The sequence below is a fragment of the Symphodus melops genome, assembly GCF_947650265.1.
Source record: "Symphodus melops genome assembly, chromosome: 9".
NCBI classification, from domain to species: domain Eukaryota; kingdom Metazoa; phylum Chordata; class Actinopteri; order Labriformes; family Labridae; genus Symphodus; species Symphodus melops.
In genome coordinates, this window is record NC_136699.1 from 1696331 (window position 1) to 1719199 (window position 22869).

The following is a 22869-nucleotide window of genomic DNA, read 5'->3' on the forward strand; positions in this document are numbered from 1 at the left end:
GGGGAAAGGGTCAGGGTGAGGAGCCTGCGGTGGAGGGGCGGGGAGCAGCTGAGCCCACCAACAACAGCCACCACCTCAGGGTCCCAAATACTGGACAGAAGGACACAGAGTGGATTTTTTTTTTCACAAGGTTTCACGGGAACTGTCTTTAAATAAGTATAAGAAAATATATTTGAAAAGAGGGACGATTAAATTAACTGTAAAACAGTTTAGAGGTGTTTTCTTAGATATTCACCAATCATTAAATTAATTACTTCAACTCATTGATGAGAGCTTGAATAATATTGACGGTTGGAGAGCAACCCATCCAGGTATTTCTGGGTGAAACCATTCCGTCTAAAATAAATAGTAACTAAATGGAAAATACATTTAAGGGATTTAAAAGCTTTAAGTAAGACAAACTGATTAACTAGCATTAGGAGCCCAAAAAAACCCAATATCAAGTGAATAAAACTTGATGACTTTTCTGAACAGGGATCATCATCATAGCATTTTTTGTGTCTTTTTGTTTTGTTTTAGTTGAACATTTCCTTTTACATGTTCTTAAATAAATCGGAGATTAATTGTAGGCTAAATGTTTTAAAATGTTCAAAAAAAGCTAAATTATTCTGCCCATAGCAACGTGACCGTTGAAACGCACTGCATTGACCAATCAACATCAAGCGAACCTAAAAAAAAGAGCCAATCATCTGTGATTTTAAGAGTTGCTGATTATCCAGCGCAAGACACTTCTTTCGCGCCCTTTTAATATCGTTAGCCACAGAGAAGAATCTACCAGAGCACAAAATAAAGGATTTATTATCAATAGCTGCATTCAGGTAACTTCATTCTGTAATTATTAGTATGCGGATTATGTATACTGATTAATTTCCGCATTATAAATTAGCTAGCTACTTATCAAAAAGATAAACTTAGCTAAATTGACAGCAGCCTATGTTTGAACAGATGAGAAAAAGATTTATGGATTAAAAATGTAATCCTGTGAATTTATGTCAAATATGTCGGTTAAAAAAACTTACGTAGTTGGCTTAACATCTATTAGTGTATGTTTGTGTGCTGTTGGCGCTATCAGTAATTTAATATTACTGACATTATCTCAGCAAGTTTTGCATTTTTAATTTTGTCCCCTCTCCCACACCGTAGGAAGGTCCGGTGCTCCGAATATGTCTGACGTTGACTCCACATTGGAAGGGTAACTTTAACCAACCGTTTGATGCTGTGTGAAGACTGTTTAGATTTTTTGTTGTTGTTGTTGTTGTTGTAAATAATTCTGAGAAGTTGTTGAACATTCAATGCCTAAAAAAAGTATTAGACCACAAATATTTCAGAAACTTGTTGAAAACTAAACATCTTTATTTATTTGGCCTTGATAACAGCTTGCCTTCTTGCTGGCATTGTTTTTCTGTCTCTTGTTTTTTAGCTCCAGATAGTTTCTAGCTGTTCCCACAGACTTACTTTAAATTAAACTTTAGTGTGATCAATATTTAGATCTACTAAATCCTAAATTTGTTCTTTGAGATTCATATCCAGACATTGACCATCAGTGCAGTTTGTCAGTTCTAGTTCTCCAGATTCCTTTTCTTGGTCAGATGGTCTCTGCACAGTGGTGGTGGTCTAGAGCCTTGCATAAATTTAAGGATGTCAAAGATAGCATATCATGTATAATGGTAACCAAAAAAATAAATGAATACAAATTTGATCGCTAACTATCTGACCATTCAAAGCTTGTCAGGTGAGGTAAACGTGTCATTTTGAAGAGATGGTAAATAAGCTCGTGCTGTAGCTCCACATCGTGTTGAAGGGTGGACACCACTTTCATAAGCTCTTTTGGCCCTCCAAGCCTCCACGAACGAAAGCTTAAAGCATCTGTTTTGCACCACACCTGCCGAGCTGTTTGTTCGTTTAATCATTTAAATAAAAGTGGTTAATGATTCTTAGCTTTGTCTTTAAAATGTTTTCCTATTTGTCTGTTAGTCTGGAGGAGTTGGATGACTTCTCTGATTCTGGAAGTGACTATGAAGCCACTATAAACGCCACAAAGAGGAGAAAACCGGCCGTGCCTGGTCCTCAGGTGAATTATTTTATCTCTCATTCAGAATATTTAGAGGGTAAGTATCAGGGCTCTGTTCTTACAACACGTAACTCATAATACAGTAACACTGTGATTAAATCGTGCGCCTCATCTTGCCATGGCTACCTCTAATGCAGCTGACAACATCAATTCACTTAAGACCCCCTGCTAAGCTGCCCTCCCATTTTTCTTTCATCTCAAGCCACCCAAGAGACCCAGGCGGAAAGCTGCGTCAAGAGTGTCGTCCAGCCCCTCTCCTCCAAACTGCTCCCTACAGCAGCAGCACCCCCGAGGGACGTCCAGGCGGGCCTCTCCTAGACCTGTAGGGAGAGTGGACATCAGTGCACAGGATATCTACGATGCTGTCTGCTCTGGAAAAAGTGCCATGGTGGTGAGTGAACCCAAGCTAAAGAGCAAAGGGGGGAAGGGGGTACAGAGGGAAACATGAAGGGAAGGGAGGTGGTGAAGGAGGCATATGTAATGAGCACAGAAACAAGGCTTTAAGAGCTGACAATGAGAGAGATTATCATCTGCTGTCACGGGCTGACTGATGTGATTCTACAGAATTGCCTTTGATACGGGAATAAGGGGAAAGTGTTTTTTTTCAGCTAGGTTGTGTGGTCAATGATTGACAGCATGCGTCCATCCCTACCTTTGTTATGCTGGGCCCCGATCTCCTCTGGTAAAAGACGAGAAAAGAAGGAAGACGTAACAAAAGGAAGAGAGACAAAAAAAGTACGGTGAGCCGGAATAAAAAGGGGTCTGGCACTACAGTGGAGAGCAGCAGCACAACACAGATGGTGATTCTGGGTGACGGCCCACTTTCACGAAGCACATCCAGCGAATCCAACAAAGTGCTTTTCACAGATTTTATTCTTTGCAACACAAATGTTCCAACAATTTAAGTTAGCCTACACTCTTCCTAGCAACATGACAGCTGTTCTCGAGCAGTGGCCTTTTATTTTGAAGGGATTCATGCTTGCCAAACATGATTATGCAAAGAAGATGAAAATGTGAGCAAAGTGCAACAGATTCAAATGTTACTGAGTGAAACATAAAGAGATAATGGAAGAAATGTGAAAAACCACCATCAATAATGTTGTTCTAAAGCTTTGTTGTTATCATAACCAACTTCCCTTTTGATCTGAGCCGGGCGTTCTCATTGGCTGCTTTCTCCTTGTCATGTTAAGACGGTGGTAGACGAGTGGCTGGACAGCTACAAGCAAAGCCGAGAGGCGGGGCTGCTGGTGCTCGTCAACTTCATTGTTCGCTCCTGTGGATGCAAAGGTCAGAGATCAACAGAGAGCCAACGAGTTGAGGGGTGGGAGTCAAAGTTCAATAGATTATCTTTCCGATTTGAGCGTAGGCAGTGATGAGCAGTCAGCTATTGATCTGTCAGTGCTTCGTTAATCGCCTGTCTATCCACAGCACACAGTATCAGTATCTGTCAGAGTGAAATGAAATCAGACCATCTCATAAAACTGAACTCTGATCAGCTGTTTATGTCACTTCATTGTTAACATTTCCTGCTTCTGTCCAGGTGTGGTCAGCAGAGGGATGTTCGACAGCATGCAGAACGCCGAGATAATCGGCAAGCTAACCAAAGAGTTCAACGAGGTGAAGTGTGCGTTTACGAATCCCCAAAGCAAAGATTGTTCCTAAAGTTTGAATCTAGTTTGTCGTCTTCTCACTTCTATTAATCCTGCTGGAATATTAAAAAGTCAAACGACATCCGTAGCCCCGGTGATTATCCTCGGGATTGAGTCTGCCGTGATGGTACATTCTAATTAAAATCTAATGAAGATAAATGCACGTGTTAATAAGTTAATCACATTGTTTTTTCCCCTGATGTAATTAGCAAAGTAGAATCCACGCTTCTCGCTTCCATAACAACACTGTGCACAGTTTGAGAGGCTTTCCTCCCCTCCTCCAGGATTCAGTGAACTATCCTCTGGTGACTCCCGGCCCCCGGATGAAGCATTTCAAAAACGGCCTGTGCGAGTTTGCTCAGGTTTTGGTGCGTTCCTGTCAGAATAGCCTCCTGTACGACGAGCATCTCTTTCCCTGCCTGCTGGCTCTGCTCACCGGCCTGTCTGACTCTCAGGTCCGGGCCTTCAGACACACCAGTACCCTGCTCGGTGAGCACGTTAACACAACACAGCTGTTACACATGCGGTTGAGGATTTCTGACCAGCTTTGTCGTCCTGCATGTTTCCTCTAGCCTTGAAGTTGATGACCGGGCTGGTGGAAGCGGCTGTGATCGTGTCCGTTCAGCTGCAGACCACCCAGCGGCGATACGACGCGGAGAGCAGCAAGAGGGCGCACGACAGAGCCTCTGACAGGCTGGAGGAGTTGAAGGCGTCCATCAGTGAGGTGACTCATGCACACGATGCAAACACAAAACAGGCAGGTCAGGACGGTCAAACAGAGCAGCCACATCAGCGTTAGAAACACAAGTCAACTGAAATAAAAACAAAACGATGAATGTTGAGAGAAAACTGCGGGGGGGTCAAACACGATGGGGTACTGTGAACTCGTTTCACGTCTTTCTGTTGGCAGATGCGCGAGAAACAAGAGGAGGTGTCCTCCATGATGAACGTCACCTTCCGCGGCGTGTTTGTGCACCGTTATCGAGACCGCCTGCCAGAGATCCGGGCGGCTTGTATGGAGGAGTTGAGCGTGTGGATGAAAACGGATCCTGAAGACTTCCTGAATGACGGATATCTGAAATACCTGGGATGGACCCTGCACGACAAAGTAAAGACGCACACACAGACGACAACGCCCGAGTGTCACTGTCATCTTGTTCCTTTACGTAGCAGCTGTGGGGATATCATATGTCAGATTTGTCTCAGGGAGATTAAGAAGGTCTTTTTTAATGGAGACCAGGCCGGGACATTCAGCAACAAAAACACAAAATTACAGACGGAGACACGAAAGTGTGCATGAAAAGAGAATCATCTGGGAGTGAGTAGTTCAGACAGTCGAGCTGCAAACATCAACATCCTGTAAAATCTGCTTCCCACGTCTTTCATTTTCGATTTATAAACCTTCAAGGACGCCAGCTCATTCAAGCATTTTCAATCTTGCTCGTTCTTTTAGTTTTTTCCCCCCTGACATCAGTTTTAATCATTTTCAACAACGTCGCACAAATATTCACTCAGTAATACTTTTCAGACTCGCACAAAGAGAGACGTCCACTGCGAATAGATATCTGCTCTCTGTCTGTACAGACACTAATAAGTGTGTGTGTGTGTGTGTTGTTCTTTCTACTTTCTTCTACTTTCCTTCAGCAAAGTCCGGTGCGTCTGCAGTGTGTGCGAGCCCTGCAGGGTCTGTACAAGGAGAAGGAATTCATTGGCCGCCTGGAGCTTTTCACCAGCAGATTTAAAGTGAGGCGTCCCTCTGGATTGGATTCACACCACGTTTAATACATCTCTACTCCCTGCTGTCTGTCTGCTTCAGCCTGTCTGTCTGCCTCTTTAATCTATTGTTTCAGCTTATTGTGTGTCTGTCTGCGTCCCTCTTCACAGTATTTTTACCCCCTCCCTTTTTCTTTTTTGCTTTTTTGTTGTTGTGTGTCTCCCTCTTTGTCTCTGCGTGTGTCTGGATGTGTTAATTGTGGCCAATTTTCTGGCAGTTAATGAGCCCTTATCTAGCACATTTAAACCCCATTAATCCACATGTGTTGCAGCAGATAAATGGTTTTCATGCCGTGTGTATGCATGCATATCTCTCGCTGTGGTTACATTGATTCATTTTTTTTTTGCTTTTAAGCCTTTCTGTGTGCTGGTATGATCAGGCATGTCTGACTGTGCCAAGGCACATTTGAATATGTGTGTGTGTGTGTGCAGGAGAGGATGCTCAGCATGGTGTTGGACAAGGACTCGGAAGTGGCTGTGGAAGTGATCAATCTGTTGCTGCTGATCCACCAGTGAGGAGTTTTTTTTTTAAAAAGTGCCCCCTCATTTAAAAATCAGACAGTTCCACTTAACACTGAATCATTGCTTTGTGTAGCCAAACGCCGTCTCCTCTGGAGTGTAAAGTATCTGTAAATAAAACCCTGCTTTTTGCACAAATGAAAGTCCAGCTCCTGAACAATAGAGGTGCAGCGGTGACTCACGCGTGTGATTACAGTCTTTGTCATGGATGCTGATGATTCACAGGATGAGTCGTGATCTCACACGTCGGCCAACGTGTCACACCGCTGACTCACGTCCCGTGTGAATGAGATGCTTTTAGGACCAATGACAAGAAAGATGACATGATATTTTAAAAAATTCTGATTTTAGGGCCTTTAAACCTTTTTAAGTGTTTGAATGTAAATCCCCCGAACTGATCTGTTAGTGATTTTTACATTTGCCCCTCTGCAGGGAAACAGAAGACGGCCTGAGAGAAGAAGAGTGCGGCCACATCTATCCCCTGGTTTACGCCTCACACAGAGGCCTGGCGTCCGCAGCCGGGGTCTTTCTCTACAACAAGTACGTAAGTTTGAGGTCAGACTGAGCGTCGAAGCGGCTGTGCGAGGATACGTAGCGATGCAGACGAGGCTGACGGTGCTTTTCGCCGTCATGACGTCATTGTGGTGCATTTAAAGCAAACGGCGGCATTGAACAGAACCGGCTTTTCGTATTTCCTTCTTCAGAGCACAACAGTTATTGATGTCAGGAAGTGTCCAACCCTGACTTTTTAAATTCAGATTTTTATGTCCACACAGTCAGTGGCATCAGACGTATCCAAAAGCATTAATATTATTGTTTATATCTTTTATATTTCTCATAGATTCAGAAGTGTTTGTTTTCTGTGTTAGGCTGAAAAGTGTGATCTCCAGTGACGACCAGGAGAGTGAGAAAAGGGACTCAGCCGCCTTCTTTGAAATCCTCATCTGCTTCTACATCCAGAGCGAGGTAATGTCTCCTTTTATCCGTCCACATCCCCACTCCTCACCTGATTGGTGGAAGGGGGTGTGAGGTCACACAGGGGTCTCTTTTGCGTGACTCAAGTCCACGATGTGATCCTGATTTGATCTTTGGGCCGTCTCCTCCGTTCAGCCTAAAATGAGAGATGCACTGTGGAGGAGCAGACGTTCACTCCTCCAAGTCATCTATTCTAATGCATGTTTTTAGACATGCAGTGTGAGTGGCTTGGGAACAGGCTTCAGCCTTTCAGCTCGTAGTTCGTAGTTCCAAAAGGACCGCAGAGGGCGCCTTTAAGTAGCGGTCGGGCCAAAGAGGTCCAGTTTTTCGGCACCAAACATCAGTATCTCCAAATCTTTTTTTATTCACTCTCCTTCCAGTTCCATGAGCACGGTTTGTACCTGGTGGACAGTCTGTGGTCTTCTGCAGGATCAGTGCTCAGAGACTGGGAGACCATGACAATGCTGCTGCTCCAGGAGTCCGGTGAGGAGCGGGACGAGAGCGTGAGCGCGCACACACACACACCACGAGATGTCGTCATCAGCCACTCAGTTCTTCTCCCTCTCTGCGCTTCAGGTCTGGTGTACGAGGAGGAGGGGACCCTCATAGAGCTGATGATGTGTGCCATCAGACAGGCAGCACAGGCGACCCCGCCTGTGGGGAGAACACAAGGCAAGAAGGTGGGGACGTTGTAGGACCTAAACCCGACCTCGGTTGCAGATCAAATATTTGTACTTTTTGTCTGTTCTGTTTATGAATAAAGGATGGAAACTGGGAAAAAAAAGAAATGGGGAAATAAATAATCGTCCAATGAACCGTTTGATGATGTCATTGTGAGTCGCAGGTCGACGTTTGGTGATTATGAACATGGTTACACTGCTGACACGTGTCTGAACGTACCTTCGCAGATCCTCAGTGCGAAGGACAGGAAGGTCCAGGAGCAGGACAGGAGAAGACTCACCACACACTTCATCCCCTTACTGCCACAGCTGCTGGCCAAGGTTCGACCCCGAGCTTCAGTGTGCACACTTAATAACGCTCATGTCATTCATTGACCTCAGAGGCCAGGTACACCGCGTAGTTCACATCGAGAAGAGAGCTGAGGTTACTGTGAAGGGTCCAAATGTACAGTTTGAATATTCATGACCGTTTTTTAAAAACCGATCGTGTGTTTTTTTTCGTCTCCTCGCTGACCTGAAGTACTCGGCAGACGCATCGAAGGTGAGCCTCCTCCTCAGAGCGCCTCTCTACTTCGACCTTGAGATGTACAGCAGCGCTCCCACACTGGAGAAGGTAGGAGGGGTGGAAACGTTTGGGACCAACATAATAGACCATCACATCCTTAAGTTAAAAAACTGGGAGTGTCATATTGTCATATAACGGCGCCCTTCTCTAAGGTGAATTGTTTTTAAAGAGGGCGATGCGCCTTCTCTCCTGGCGTCCGTCTGCTGCTGATCAAGTGAACAAAGACGCAGAACTTTACTGGTGACCTCTCCTCCTCTCTTGGTTTTTCAGCATCTGGACTCGCTGCTGTCTCAGACGTGCAGCATCGTGAAGAAACACACGGAGGTCACCGTGCTGGAGGCGTGTGCAAACCTGGCGAGCGCCCTTTGCTCTGACAGCTACACCTTTTCTTCCCGGGCTCACCGGGCGTTCGGCCAGCTGCTGGATGACCTGACGGAGTGTTTCAGCTCTTACTTAAATGACCTGCTGCAGGTGTGGAGCTATCACACAGTGGGGGGGTGGGGGGGGGGGGTGACTTTGGGTTAAGTGCCTTGCCCGAGGACACAACGGACACGTTGCTGCAGGAGTCAGAAATGTCTGTGTTGAACGTCTCTTCTGTTTGTTTACAAGGGAACTGCAGATGAGGATGACCTGTACGGCGCAGCCACTGCCTTAAAAAGGGTCGCGGCCCTGAGCAGGTAAACGTGCATCCTCGTGACGTGTGAAGAAAAAAAAACAGTCGTGCAGTAAACGCCACGTCTTACGCAAAGGTGTGTTTGTGTACCTTCCAGTGCCAAAGACGTGACGGGCTGGAAGCTGTTCAACACCTGTCTCGAGCTTCTGAAGAGCATGATGGAGTCTGGAGAGCTCGACAAGGAGGTCTGTGGGGAAGGAGATTTTTTTTGGGGGGGGGGGGGGGTTTACGTTTTTGTTTTTGTTTTGTTTTGTTTTTAGTAAATCTACCCCGGTGAAATTAGTAAGATCATGTTCTCTTCTCTTCTTTGTCTGATTCCAGCTCACGGTGTCGGCTCTGAAGTGTGCAGCCTTCCACCTGATGTGGGCGAAAGTAAACGCAGTCAACTCCACGCCATCCAAGGTTCCTCCTTTTGATCTCATCGCCGCCCGCTCCAACGCCGCCTCTGATTCTTTTTTTTATTCAAGATTTAGAAACATGTCTCTCTCTCTCTCTCTCTCTCTCTCTCTCTCTCTCTCTCTCTCTCTCTCTCTCTCTCCCTGCCTGTCATGAACCTGCGACGCTCCTGTGTCACAATGTGAGACCTCCTTTTCCTCTGTGTCTGTTTTCAGGCTGAGTTGAAGCTTCTGAAGAATGAGATGCGTTCCTTCTGCAGCGTCTGTCAGGCCTGTCTGTCTGTGAACCAGGCTGAGATGAGAGATCAGGTAGGATCTGTGTAGACCGGTCTCGAGACTTCTTGAAGGTCTCTGGGTTAAAAAGCATCTTTATGTGGTCCTTACAAAGGACGACAGTTTAAAACTTTGTGTCTCATACCGGTGCGACTTGCATTGTGGATTTTTCTGGATACGAATTTCAGCTGAGATTTTTACGAATCGACTCATCACAGGGGGACAGCAGAGTGCAGACGTACACAGGCTGCACTGTGCAAGTCTGCAGGGGCACCAGCAGAGGGCGCTAATGTTACAGAAAGCTTCAGTCCCTGTCGATACTCAGAGTACATAATAAACAGTTCAAATAGTTTGTGTGTTTTTGCATGCTGACTGACTCTGTGTGTAAAATGTGATGTGTATATGAAAGTCTGTGTGTTTCTCTGCAGGCGTTCGAGCTGCTCTGTGACGTGCTGCTCTTGTACAGCACGACTTCAGCTCGCTATGAACCCGCACTCCAGCCTTTGGTCCACCAGCCGTCCGACACGCTGCGCTCGGAGATGGCCGCTTTCCTCCTCGACTACGTCTTCTCCGAATCGGAGGACGCTGATCTCAACGGTACTCTGACTCGCTTCAAATTCTTTGCTTTGCACATGTTTGGTTCTTTCCGTCAGCAAAAAGACGATCCAATCCTCGTCTACAATTTTTAATCTACAGAAGTCTGACTGTGTCTCCTCGTGTGTTTGTAGCAGTTTATGAAACAAACTGCTCCGTCTTCACAGTGCCAGCTCTCTCCCAGAGGAGCCTTTCTTCCTTAACGCCTGCAGACTCGGCTTTTGATGTCTTGTTTTGAGAATCTCCTGCTCTAACCAACCTTCCCCCCCCTAGTATTTCACACTACACTACCAATTCCCAAGTCATACTCCAGTCTTTCATCGCAGCGTTCAAATGTTCACTCTGCCGCTCCAGTCTCCATCTTCTACCTTTCCTCTCTCCGTCTGTCTCTCCTCCTCTAGACGAGGATGACGAGGAGTCGAGGATCACTCTTCTCCAGAGGAAGCGCAACCAGCTGGCTGGCTACTGTAAACTGGTGGTCTACGGCGTGCTGGACCTCAGCGCTGCCACCAACGTCTTCAAGCACTACAGCAAGGTTTGCCGAGTTTTTATCTGCCGTTAAATAAAGCGGAATATACATCCAGGAACTGGAGTTTGTGTCGGTATATCTACATGTTGAATCGAGCGAAAGGCCTCGAACAAGCCCAGACTCAGCCCTGACGTGCGTGTGTGTGTGTGTGTGTCTGTGTACACTCTGTGGGGTCCCTACAGATTTGATTGCACATGTGAAGTGCATTCTGTTCAGAGATTGTAAAATTTATAGCTGTGTTGAAGCCTCGTCGCTCCGAGGATTGAATTGGGTTAAAACAGGAGAAATAAGAGAGGATGTGTAAAAGATTCGGAGGAGGGTGAGCGTCTGAAAAGCAGCGAGGTGCTAACGATTAGTCAGAGGGAAGAGTGGTGACTAAAAGGAGAAGGATTTATTTTACACTTTCAGCCTCCTTTCATTAACTTTAAATCTCGTTCTGGTTCTTCCGCAGTACTTCAAAGACTTCGGCGACATCGTTAAAGAGACTTTGAGCAAGAGCAAGCTCATCAACCCCATCATGAGCGCCAAGACCGTGTGCCTGAGTCTGCAGCAGGTGTGCACCTCCTCCTCTCTGATCTCTGTCTGGTTAACTGCTTAACGAGAACTTCAAAATATCAGTTTGTCAAAAATGTGATTAATCAAGATGATGACGCTCTGCGTGTTTCCAGATTGATTACAGTTAACTAAATGTTTCCTCGTTTTATGGGGCGCCTTTGCTCCTTCTCGTGTGCGTGCTGCTCCTCGCTGCACATACAGTTCTCTGGTTTATTTACATTTCATGCTTTAAGTCTAAGAAACTTATATTTCCTGTTTAATACAGCTCGAGCTCTCTTCACAAAGCCTTCAGTGTTTTTTGACCTTCCAGCAAACGAGCCGAACCGTCAGGCCTCACCTGGAGGGATGTTTACGTTGCGTCCGCTTGGTGTGAAGTTTGTGTTTGTGTGCTCAGCTGTTCTCGGAGATGCTGACGGAGGAGCACAGCAGGAGGGATCTCGTCGAGATTAGAGAATTGGCCAAGAGGCTTGCCATGAGCTTTGGCATCGATCTGCATCGTGTACGCAAACCACTGGTGGCCCTGCACACGTAAGGAGCACACACGTCTGATAAACAACGACAGACGACAGCAGGTCTTACGTGACGATCGGCTGAATTTGTTTTTGTTTGTTTGTAGGGATGGTATATGTTTTGCATTTCGAGAACCGCAGGATGTGGAAGAGCAGCACCCGAATGTGACCTTCCTGGAAATTCTCAGCGAGTTCAGTTTCAAGTTGCTTCAGCAGGACCGCGCCCTGCTGTGAGAAACTCAAACACCACATGACATATATGACCCGTTGTCAATACAGATTTTATTTTTCAGCGGGTGATTGATCCCCTTTGATGATGTTCTCGTTCTTTCAAATTTAATATCAGGCTGAATATTAACAAAGCTTTATCCGTTCCTCTCCTTGCAGGGTTGGGTTTCTGAAGTCTGAGTGTCCCGATGCTGCCCTCTCCTGGCCGTCAGTCAAAATGTATCAGCGCTCCTTGGAGGGCCGCTCCTCCTCTAAAGCCGTAGAGCAGCAGGAGGAGGAAGGGGGAGGCGCTGCTTCTTCACTCAACACCCCTGCGACTAAGCGCAGGAGGGTCGCTCATCAGGGTGAGACTGACTGACAGATGTGTGTTCAGTCTCTCTCTCTCTCTCTCTCTCTCTCTCTCCCCCTCTCCCTCCCCCCTCAACCTACTCCTCCTTATTTTAGAAATAAACCCCTTCAGTGTGTCTGTATCTTTAACAATGTAGAAGGAGCAGGTGACACAGAGAAGATCCACTCACTAAGTGAGACGGTTTTTGGCACCTTCGTCTCCTCCAGGTTCTGCGCCCAGCACAGTCCGAGGATCCTGGTTGGACAGCAGCAGCATCGACAGCAGCTTGCCCACGCCGGCCCTCACCTCCACCGCCCAGAGACGACCTGCTCAGCAGCTGGTCTCCAGGAAGCCCGGCGCCGAGGAGCCTGACGTCAGCGAAGACGTAATTGAGTCTGAGGATGAGTTCTCCTCGGGGTAGGTTGAGCTGTAATCATCCTGGTTTCATCAGTCCTGGTTTCCTGCCGGTCGTGTACCAAATGCCGGAGATTTGCAGAATCTGGTCGACCTCTTGAGTGAAGGTCGTTCTGCCACACTTCTTCTCTGTGGTTGAAATAAGGAGATAAAGATGAATTTGTTGAAGTGCAGAAGGAGGAAGAAGCTTGAAAGAAAATATACGTTCAACAGGTCTCGCATGCAGAAGGTGAAGCCCCCCATACGACGCCAGCTCTCCTCTAGCTCCGCCCCCTCCACAGACCACCACGACCTGGAGTCGCACCTCACATTGTAAGACTGGGAGGAGGGTAGCATGATGTTCACGACGCATCACATTGCGGAGCGTGCAAATGTTCAGCTTAAATATTATCTGATCAGTCAAACGGGAAAAGGCCGATGATGACACGGCAGTTAAGGTGTGTGTGTGTGTGTGTGTGTGTCCGTCCCCAGGCTCTCTCTGATCGAGGATGAGGATGAAGAGCAAGCCGAGATCGAAGATTACGAAAGTGACTCGGACCATGAGTCTGGATACACGCTGGTAAACGGACAAAGTGCTCATGATGGTTATAACATTAAACACTCATTCATATCAGGTGTACGGTTGCTATGGTAACAGAGTCCAGCGTTTCCCGCTAGAATTACTCGAGTAATATTTAACGGGAGACGATGTGAGAGAGCCCGTCTACAAACCCCCCATTTATGAGAAGTCCATCCTCTCCGTCTTCTGCCTGCTCCACTTTTCAAAAAATGTGTGCTCAAACGGGCTGCTCGGAGATTTTCCCTTCATGACATCACAAAGGGCAGTAGCCCCTCCCCCAGGTGGGTGTTTGTTCTGCCCTCTGAGTCTGCCTTCTCACCGTAAACAATAGGACATGGAGCCAGAAAGCAGCGAGTACACCCGAGCCCTTCCAGAGAGGGGGCGTGGTCAGACACAGCTCATTTACATATTTAAAGCTACAGACACAGAAACAGCCTGTTCTGAGCAGGGCTGAAATAGAGGGGTTTATAGACGTGATCAAATACAGGATCAGAGTGGATTTACAACAACACACTTCATACACGCTAATGAAGAGGAGACTTATTTACACTGGTTGAAGAGGAGGAGAAGGAGGAGCTTGAATTCTGCAGGCTTTGAAAGATTTAAACATTTTTTTAACCGTTTGTCCTCCGCAGCCCTCCACACGCCACACATCCACCAGCGTCCTGGACGAGCTCTTTGACTAAGGACACCAGAGACCTGGACACACAGTTCTACGTCTCTACGTTTTGGGTTCTCCTACAGCTGTCATTCACAAGTTCTGTTTTAGGAGGAGAGACAACTATTATGGTTTGTGTTCATAAAGATGTTGCCGATTAAATTAAATGTACCAAATATTCAAACGTGTTTCTTTTGTGTACAGCAGAAAAATAAAAAGTCTCTCCTTTGTTTTTATGTCACTGTTGCACTGATGTTGACGGCGCTTAATTTGGCACAATTTGTTGAATAAAACGAAGATTGAGTGTAATACTTCAAGTGTGATTTAACTTGTGTGGTAGTCAGGACTTGGGATACCTGCAGGAGCTGGGGATCGAACCCTCAACCTTCTGGTTAAGAGACGATCAGAGGTGCTGCTTGACAAAGTGCAAGGCAGGCAAATACTTGGGGTCCAAGCAGAAGTCACCCAAAAGCTGACAAACTTTAAAACCATGTTTAAAACAGCAGCAGTGGCTCAGATTGTGCATCTTGTGCGGTTTTTTGGGGCTTCCGGGGCTCCGTACTTTTGTACCTGCTTTCTGTTGATAAATGTCGGAATATTTATTGTTTTCACAGTTTATTCATGATATGGACGTTGTTTTAGTTTAGAGGATACATTTTATTATAAAACAGAAGTTTAATAACGTGTAAATCATCGTTACGTGGGAGTTTCCCTCTGAATGGAACCCCATCCCTGACTTTCGCGCCATTTCTGACTCATTGGGCGGAAGTTCGAGGAGTCACGTGACGCACAATGGGCCCCACAAGTTTCGCGCCAACAATAAAGTCCCGCCTCTTTCAACTGTGAGAAGCGACCTGATTGGTCGGTGTACGACGTCAGACTCGCGCCACTTCTTTGCAGCGCGATTTGAGAGAGAGAGAAGCACGAGCTCTCCGGTGTGTTTTAAGTGTAGAAAACGTGAATTTAACGTGCGTGGATTTTTTTCCAGGTGCGCCCTTGAAAGAGTTGGGAAACAACTTTTTTTCTCTACCTGAGGGATCAACTTGTGCGGAAATGTCTCGGAAGGATTACGCGGCAGAGAAAGGTACAGGTCCACTTTTACTACAGGGGTGTTACGTCGAGATGTGCTACCGTGTCGGAAAATGCTACCACAGCGCAAAACTACAACAAAGGGTCAAGTAACGATATTTTAATGAAATATATTTACAGTTTAAATAGTCTGCTCACTCCGTGCAGATGATCTGAGTATGTCAGGGAAGTTTTGGTGCTCCATTGTTGAAGCAAATCCCGTTAGACAATAACCACCTAACTAGTGATTCTCCCAGTACAGAATCACTTGAAACCCCTCCAATCGCTTAATCTTCACTTACAGGTACCACGGAGCATGTTTTTATAACTTTTTACATTATTGGAGGTTTTCTCGAAAAGCGTGTAGTGCTGCACAAAACCGCATGGTAGCATTTTTCAACGTAACACCGGCAGGGTAACAGTAACAGGTTGACTTATAATTATCAGCTTTAAACTGCGTATTTCCACCCCTTAAATTATTGTGCATTGTTGCGTGTACATTTCATCCAACAAGATGTAAAGCGAGCTTATCCATTTTTCTTAAAGTATCATACCTGATTGTTTGTGTGTAAATCACCCATGCTCTTCATTTACCTTCACTTAATGGTCGATGTTGTGATGTTAGTTTGAATTAATTTGTGTTAATTTCTTGTACATAACGTTTCCTGCATGTTGGTAAACATGTTTGGGATCCAGATGGGTTCAGTCTCTGAGGCTTGTGACTGCTCAGTGACCCGGATGTATCCCGTTTAAACAAAGGAGCAGGCGCGAGCACATGTCCCAACAATAAACCTGCACCGAGGAGTAAAACGCATCACACTTTTATTAAGGTGCATTTCTCATTTTTAGGTGAAAGAAAACGAGTTTATGAGGAGCATATGAAACAAGCAGCATTTCTTCAAACTAAGGTTTTAATTTGAAAAGGACTTCCTGGACCTACAGTGGAGAGCACAGCTATTCTGGTGTCCACATACAATTTATACATATCTTCACGTTTATAAAACTTAAACATAGCTCTACAGTCCACACAAACACCACATTTAGAGAATGACATTAAAGGTATATTTGTGTATTTATTTATCTAATATTTCAACTCAACAGCGTGTTTATGTATGTATTATGTGTGGGTTTAACACAAATTTGTATACGTATTTTAAATGTAAAGTCCTTTTTGTGGTGCTAGGTTGACTCGTCCTGTTGCCATGGTGATGCCCTGGCGTTCCTGGCATCGCCCCTGCCGGTGTTACGCCGAGAAATGCATCCCTGCCAAGTCGAGCATCCACTCTTAAATATCCACTGAAAAGGCGAAGCACGGTTTATATTAACGCATCTTCTACAGGTCAATATGGACACTTGACCCTTAATTATTTCTAAACTTAACATACTTGGTCATCATAGAGGCGCCCCCGGAGGTGAGGTTTATATACTTCATGGGGTGCCTGTTCTCAACAGGGGTGCATTTTTCGATGTAACACCTTAATGTTTACTGGTACAATGGCGATTGTTGACATCAAAAGACGACGGCCATTCTTCAGCTCTCCAACTGTTTGCTTTACGAAGAAATATCGTCTATCTAAAACATTTTTAAACTTTTACAACCGAGAATTCAAACCTGCGTCACTTATCAAACTGCTTTTATAAGTTTATAAACGTCGACCGTTGGAAATCTTCAATCGCTGCGTGGTGACGTAATTACGTCAACGTCTCAACCGCCGGAGATCATCGGCCGTTAAGTGATTAATACGTTAAAATAAAGGCTTTAAAATTGAAATATCGTCAACTGCTTGGAAAGCGCCAACCTTAGCTCACTTGAGACAGATGGCTGTCGGCGTTTATTTATTTTATTTTTTAAAAACAGTTGAGGACTGTTTTTTTCTTGTGGATGGCTTGCGGAGGGATCTTAACAGTGACACGGCACACTCTCGGAGGGATCTCATAGTGACGCGGCACAAAGCCATGTGCTGCTTTGTTTACAAAAACATCCTCGGACAGAGAAATGAGAAAGCAGAGTTGCGGCTTTTCTTCTTCGGCGTCAAAGTAAGTTAAATATTTAAACCATCCAACTCGAACTGCTCTAACGTCTTCTTGTCGTAAAATCGATAATAATGATAGTTATGGCTCTTTGGAGAAGTGAAAATAAAAATAAAAGATGGACACTGAAGTGAGCGCGCCCAGTTTTTTTTTCTTTTTTACATTTTCACTCCCATGCGATCTTGTGCGTGATGGCAGCTTCTTGTCTTCAAAAAAAAAAAAAACTCCGAAGTGTTTAAAACACGGAGAGGCTTCTTCCACGGAGAGGCTGCAGTGACTCATCGGGATCACACGGTGCCATGTTACTCAACAAAGAGGGGTCGTCGCAGGACTACAGATCCGCTCCAGGTCTCCGGGCCGCATCCTGTTGTTGATGCACAGTCAACAGCTTTTCAAGCATTATGGAAGAGTGATAGTCTAACTCACAATGCTAAATTTGCACTCTGGATAAATTACATCTTGTATCTTACACTCTGGACATTAATACTGAGATATTTGCTCTGTCACAGGGTGTTTCCTGCTGCTGGTTTACATCAACACTGAGATTATTACTTTTTCTAACAGCGAGATGTTTAAATTCAATTCAGTTATCACTATATTATCAACATAAAATATACAACACTCAATATAATTTATATCATGACGAAGACGAATAACAATGAATCAAACACTAAATTACACTATAAGACGTTTATCCTGTTCATCGTGGCCTTCGTGCTAAAACTCACAAACGTGCAGATGGTCTCGCTCATGCAGGCGAACACATCGTTCTCTCCTTTGTTCACAGATCTCATCCCGACCTTGTTTGTTTGCACCCTGTTACTGTAAAAACCCTCAAGCATTAATCACCTGTTACATCATCATGTTTATCTCAGCACGTCTAATTCGAGCGTACCGGTCCAATCAAGGTGATTCTGATGTGCTGGATAATTTCGTGTACGCCGTGTTCCTGGTCGCAGAAGCTGTGGGTTTGAATCCCTGTGTACGACGTGTTTCTGCTGTGAAATCATGCTGAATCTCTCTTGTTTCTTTTCTTTAACAGACAAATGCAAAAAATTCCTGCAGGAGTTTTACTCCGAGGACGACAACGGGAAGAAGGCGTTCAAATATGGAGCTCAACTTGTAAGAATCCTCAACCGACAGAAACGCGTGAATTAACTGACCTGATCAGCACGCTCGAGCCGCTTTCACGTCTCTGGTTTGTCTGCCTCTAGGTGGCGCTGGCACACAGGGAGCAGGTGTCGATCTGCGTGGATCTGGACGACGTCGCAGAGGAGGATCCCGAGCTGGTCGAGAGCATCTGCGAGAACGCCAAGCGCTACACGGGTCTGTTTGCCGACGCCATCCACGAGCTGCTGCCGGACTACAAAGAACGAGACGTACGTTCCTGAGCACAGACGATGCCGCGTGATCTCAACACGCTCGACCTTTAACCTCACCTTCGCTCTCGTCTCTTTCTGACTCGCAGATTGTGGCGAAGGATTCTCTGGACGTGTACATCGAGCACAGGCTGATGATGGAGCAGCGGGGTCGCGACCCGGCGGACACCCGAGACGCTCGCAATCAATACCCGCCTGAGCTCATGAGGAGATTGTAAGTTTGGCGTCGACGTGTACGGCGCTTCTGTCTCGCGTTAGAAACCTTCGGCGCCGTCCTCACGGTCTCCGCCTTCCGTCCACAGCGAGCTTTACTTCAAGCCTCCGAGCACCACTAAGCCCAAAGTGGTGCGTGACGTGCGAGCAGACTGCATCGGGAATCTGGTGACGGTCCGAGGAATAGTGACCCGTGCCACTGAGGTGAAACCCATGATGGCGGTGGCTACGTACACGTGTGATCAGTGCGGCGCCGAGACCTACCAACCGGTAAGATGAGATCCAGTCGCTTCGACGCCGTTTATCCGGCGCCTTTATTATTATTATTTTTTTTAATCGTCTGTGGCGTCCTGCAGATCCAGTCCCCGTCCTTCATGCCCCTCATCATGTGTCCCAGCCAAGACTGCGTCACCAACAAGTCCGGAGGTCGACTCTACCTGCAGACTCGAGGCTCCAAGTTCGTCAAGTTCCAGGAGCTGCGTATTCAGGAACACGTGAGGAAGCGTTTTTAAATCAGAGCGTCTCGCTGCCGCGTTTCAACCGCTCGCCATTTTTTTTTCTGACCTTGTGAGTCCTTCCTGTCCCTCCCCCCGCCGCAGAGTGACCAGGTGCCCGTTGGAAACATCCCGAGGAGCATGTCCGTGTACGCCCGCGGGGAGAACACGCGGCTGGCGCAGCCCGGAGACCACGTCGCCATCACCGGAGTCTTCCTCCCCCTCCTGCGCTCGGGATTCTCACAGGCGGTTCAGGTACGAGGACTCAAACGTTTTTTATTTACGATGAACCATCAGATTGTTTAAACGCCGCCGCCACCGTCCTGCACGCTCCTGATCTTTGGTCCTGGTTCTGGTTCTCTTCAGGGTCTTCTGTCTGAAACCTACCTGGAGGCTCACAGCATCACGCTCATGAACAAGTCGGAGGACGACGAGCTCGGCAACGACGATCTGAGCGACGACGAGCTGCGCAGCATCACAGGTTTGACTTCCTGATGGCGTTTCTTTCCTTCGTGGTTACGTGGCGAGACGTGAACGCTCGCTTTTCTTTTCCCGCTGTCTGATTTCTCGTCTGTCGCAGAGGAGGGATTTTACGAGAAGCTCGCCGGCTCCATCGCTCCTGAGATCTACGGGCACGAAGACGTGAAGAAGGCTCTGCTCCTGCTGCTGGTCGGCGGCGTGGAGCAGGCGCCCAAAGGCATGAAAATCAGAGGTGAGCGCCGCCCCTTAACGCCGGCGTGGACTCCTCCTGTTGAGGTAGGTCGACTTTAACGACTTCCTGTTTTCTCTCCTCGTCGTCAAGGCAACATCAACATCTGCCTGATGGGAGACCCGGGAGTCGCCAAGTCCCAGCTGCTGTCGTACATCGACCGCCTGGCTCCTCGCAGTGAGTGCGCCCGCGTTTTTCCTTTTATGGCGGTTTAACCGTTGATGCATTGAACGCCGTCTCATCCTTCACGCTCTCCCGTGTCGTCTTCAGGTCAGTACACGACAGGTCGCGGCTCGTCCGGCGTCGGTCTGACTGCGGCGGTGATGCGTGACCCCGTGACCGGAGAAATGACCCTGGAAGGCGGCGCCTTGGTGCTCGCCGACTTGGGCATCTGCTGCATCGATGAGTTCGACAAGATGGCCGAGGCCGACCGCACGGCGATCCACGAGGTGATGGAGCAGCAGACGATCTCCATCGCCAAGGTAGGCGGACGTCATTAACCTCCGTGAATTTAAATCTGAACCCGGCGCCGCATTAACGTTTGCTCCTCCCCCTCCAGGCCGGCATCATGACCTCCCTGAACGCTCGCTGCTCTATCCTGGCCGCCGCCAACCCCGCCTACGGCCGCTACAATCCCCGCAAGACCATCGAGCAGAACATCCAGCTCCCGGCCGCGCTGCTCTCCCGTTTCGACCTGCTGTGGCTGATCCAAGACAAGCCGGACGCCGACGCCGACCTGCGTCTGGCGCAGCACATCACCTACGTGCACCAGCACTGCCGCCAGCCGCCCACGCACTTCACGCCCATCGACATGAAGCTGATGAGGTGACCAAACGTCCACGGATAAGCCGCCGTTTCTAAATCGTGATTGTGGCGTTTTTTAACGGGTTTTTTCCCCCCTCAGGCGTTACATCGCTCTGTGCAAGAAGCGCCAGCCCGTCGTGCCCGAGGCGCTCGCCGATTACATCACGGCGGCGTACGTCGAGATGAGGAAAGAGGCCCGAGTCAGCAAAGACACCACCTTCACCTCAGCTCGAACCCTCCTGTCCATCCTGCGTCTGTCCACGGCCCTGGTGAGAACGCCAACTCACAACGACCTTTGACCTTTTCTCTTGATCGTGAGGTTTGTGTGTGGTCGTGGTCGTGGTCATGGAGTCGGTCCAGTGTGCGATAAAGTGCTTACAGTGCAGGTAGTGATGATAACCTGGCCTACTGCAGTGTGAGCACTTCTTTCCCACGCTGCACACGAGTCGCCGCTCCTCGCCAAGTCGCCGCTCTCTCTCTCTCTCTCTCTCACCTCTGACCGTGGCGTCTTCGTCCCCGGCTGCTAAAAGTGCTGTTTGTGCAGGTAGCAGTCATCCACCTACTGCAAAACCAGCACTTCAGGCAGAGCGGACGGCAGTGTAGTGCACACGGGTGACCACGAGGGGGGGGGGGGCGAGCGCCACTCACGGATGGACTCGTCTGGTCCTGGTCAGCTTTGCAGGGTGGGCAGTCGGCCTGTGTTCGTAAGGAGCAGCTGTGCAAACCCATGCAAAACTGACCATGGTCAGAATCATCATCGTCACGCCGCACGCCACGAGAAAACCACGGCCATCTGTGTCGGACTTCACCCGTGTTGAGAGACTAGCCGGTGTTGAGAGGCGGAGACTTGGGCAATTGCCGGCCTTCCCAGAGGGCATTGCACTTGTCTCGGTCTGACAGTGCCGGCACAGCGCAGCCTCTTCGAGACGACGTCTCTCCTCGCCGCACGCCGACCTCGATTCCTCAAAGCGCTTCATTCTTCTTCTTCTGTGGCCCGTCTGCAGGCTCGTCTGCGCATGATGGAGAACGTGGAGAAGGAGGACGTGAACGAGGCCATGAGGCTCATGGAGATGTCCAAGGACTCGCTGCAGGCCGACAAGTCGAGCAGCGCCAGGTCAGTGTGGCGTTCTCAAAGCGCATGTGGCGTGGGGGGCGGGGCATAAACGTAACACCAGCGCTACAAACGGATTCTCAAAGCGTCTCTTTTATTCTGTGCTTCCAGGACTCAGCGGCCGTCTGATGTCATCTTCTCTCTGGTGCGCGAGCTCTCCGCGGAGGGCGTGACGGGCCGCGGCGGAGCGGGCGGGGTCGTGCGAATGGCGGAAGCGGAGCAGCGCTGCGTCTCCCGCGGCTTCACCCCGGCTCAGTTCCAGGAGGCGTTGGAGGAGTACGAGGAGCTGAACGTGTGGCAGGTCAACCAGGCGCGCAGTCGCATCACGTTCGTGTGAGAGGAGCGCCCGGGGGGAGGGGCCACGCCTCGGAGAACTCTTCTTCGTGGGTTTTCTACAGACTTTGTGTTTTTTCATCCTGCAGCAATTTGTAATAAAGATGAAGAACAACGTGGACGACCTTGGAGCGCTCCACTTCCTGTCGTCGGATCGTTTTATCGTCTTCAGTAAATGTTTGTAAATATGGATCTCCAGCTTGTTTCCTCGTCACGGAGCTTTTCTGTACATTGTCTCATGTTGAGCGCTCGCCAGGCGTCGACTCGGCGTCTGGCGTTGTGACGAGTAGTTTGTAATAAATTGATGGTTTGACACTCGGCTTCCTCGTCTTCATTTAACAGGTCGACCTCGAACACCTGCTTCCTTATTGGAGCCGCCTCTCTCGTTAAACTCCCCCGACACACGGCGAGGTCGTAACGCCGCCGCTCTGCCAGTTGGAAAAATGCTCGCTTACTACTCAGTCTTGAGGACCAAGTCCTGGACCCGCCCCTGATCCCAGTGTCGGAAGTGTCTAAAAAAACCGTCATGACCCCTGTGTACTTTTAAAAAAATTATAAAGACCGTTAATCTGAAAGTGGGTGACTCTTTTTCTTGAGGTTAATCGTCTGATCTGATCGAAGAGAACTTGATCATGATTGATCTGCTCAGAGGAGGTTCATGTCCTGTTGTTCAGACGCATCATCAATCTAGAGGACCTTACTCTTCTTTATTATAAGATCCCATCTTAATCAGTCATAAAAACCTCCCTCTAACAGGCATTAATCTTCAGGAGCTCTCAG

General features: G+C 47.8%; 2 protein-coding genes and 1 long non-coding RNA gene across 4 annotated transcripts; 2 read left to right on the forward strand and 1 right to left on the reverse strand.

Annotated features, from left to right (window-relative positions):
• The first annotated feature begins 697 nt into the window (after positions 1-697).
• Positions 698-14264, forward strand: stag3 (STAG3 cohesin complex component). Of its 2 annotated transcripts, XM_079353036.1 has the most exons (32): positions 700-818; positions 1144-1192; positions 1975-2071; positions 2274-2462; positions 3262-3358; positions 3612-3688; positions 4005-4209; positions 4293-4444; positions 4631-4828; positions 5365-5463; positions 5926-6005; positions 6445-6552; positions 6882-6978; positions 7368-7470; positions 7564-7667; positions 7896-7988; positions 8188-8280; positions 8503-8703; positions 8842-8909; positions 9003-9090; positions 9227-9307; positions 9517-9609; positions 10002-10170; positions 10569-10702; positions 11148-11249; positions 11646-11779; positions 11868-11990; positions 12148-12332; positions 12544-12733; positions 12944-13042; positions 13202-13289; positions 13925-14264. In XM_079353036.1, exons 2-32 carry the CDS (start codon positions 1164-1166, stop codon positions 13973-13975), a joined length of 3627 nt encoding a protein of 1208 aa, XP_079209162.1. In that variant the 5' UTR covers positions 700-818; positions 1144-1163; the 3' UTR covers positions 13976-14264. The 2 variants fall into 2 exon arrangements, with proteins under 2 accessions (XP_079209163.1, XP_079209162.1); XM_079353037.1 differs by lacking the exon at positions 5365-5463 and having other exon boundaries at positions 698-818.
• Positions 14265-14784: 520 nt separating this feature from the next.
• mcm7 (minichromosome maintenance complex component 7) lies at positions 14785-22404 on the forward strand. Its single transcript, XM_079351619.1, has 15 exons — positions 14785-15031; positions 18089-18168; positions 18261-18425; positions 18515-18639; positions 18728-18908; positions 18995-19132; positions 19238-19387; positions 19499-19613; positions 19713-19844; positions 19935-20018; positions 20112-20323; positions 20401-20666; positions 20746-20914; positions 21650-21759; positions 21868-22404. Exons 1-15 carry the CDS (start codon positions 15001-15003, stop codon positions 22091-22093), a joined length of 2184 nt encoding a protein of 727 aa, XP_079207745.1. The 5' UTR covers positions 14785-15000; the 3' UTR covers positions 22094-22404.
• On the reverse strand, positions 15122-17472 carry LOC306828884. The gene is made up of 2 exons (XR_013779804.1): positions 16401-17472; positions 15122-16311 (listed from the first exon to the last, which is right to left on the reverse strand). It is a non-coding gene; the product is annotated as an uncharacterized lncRNA (long non-coding RNA).
• Positions 22405-22869: the final 465 nt, after the last annotated feature.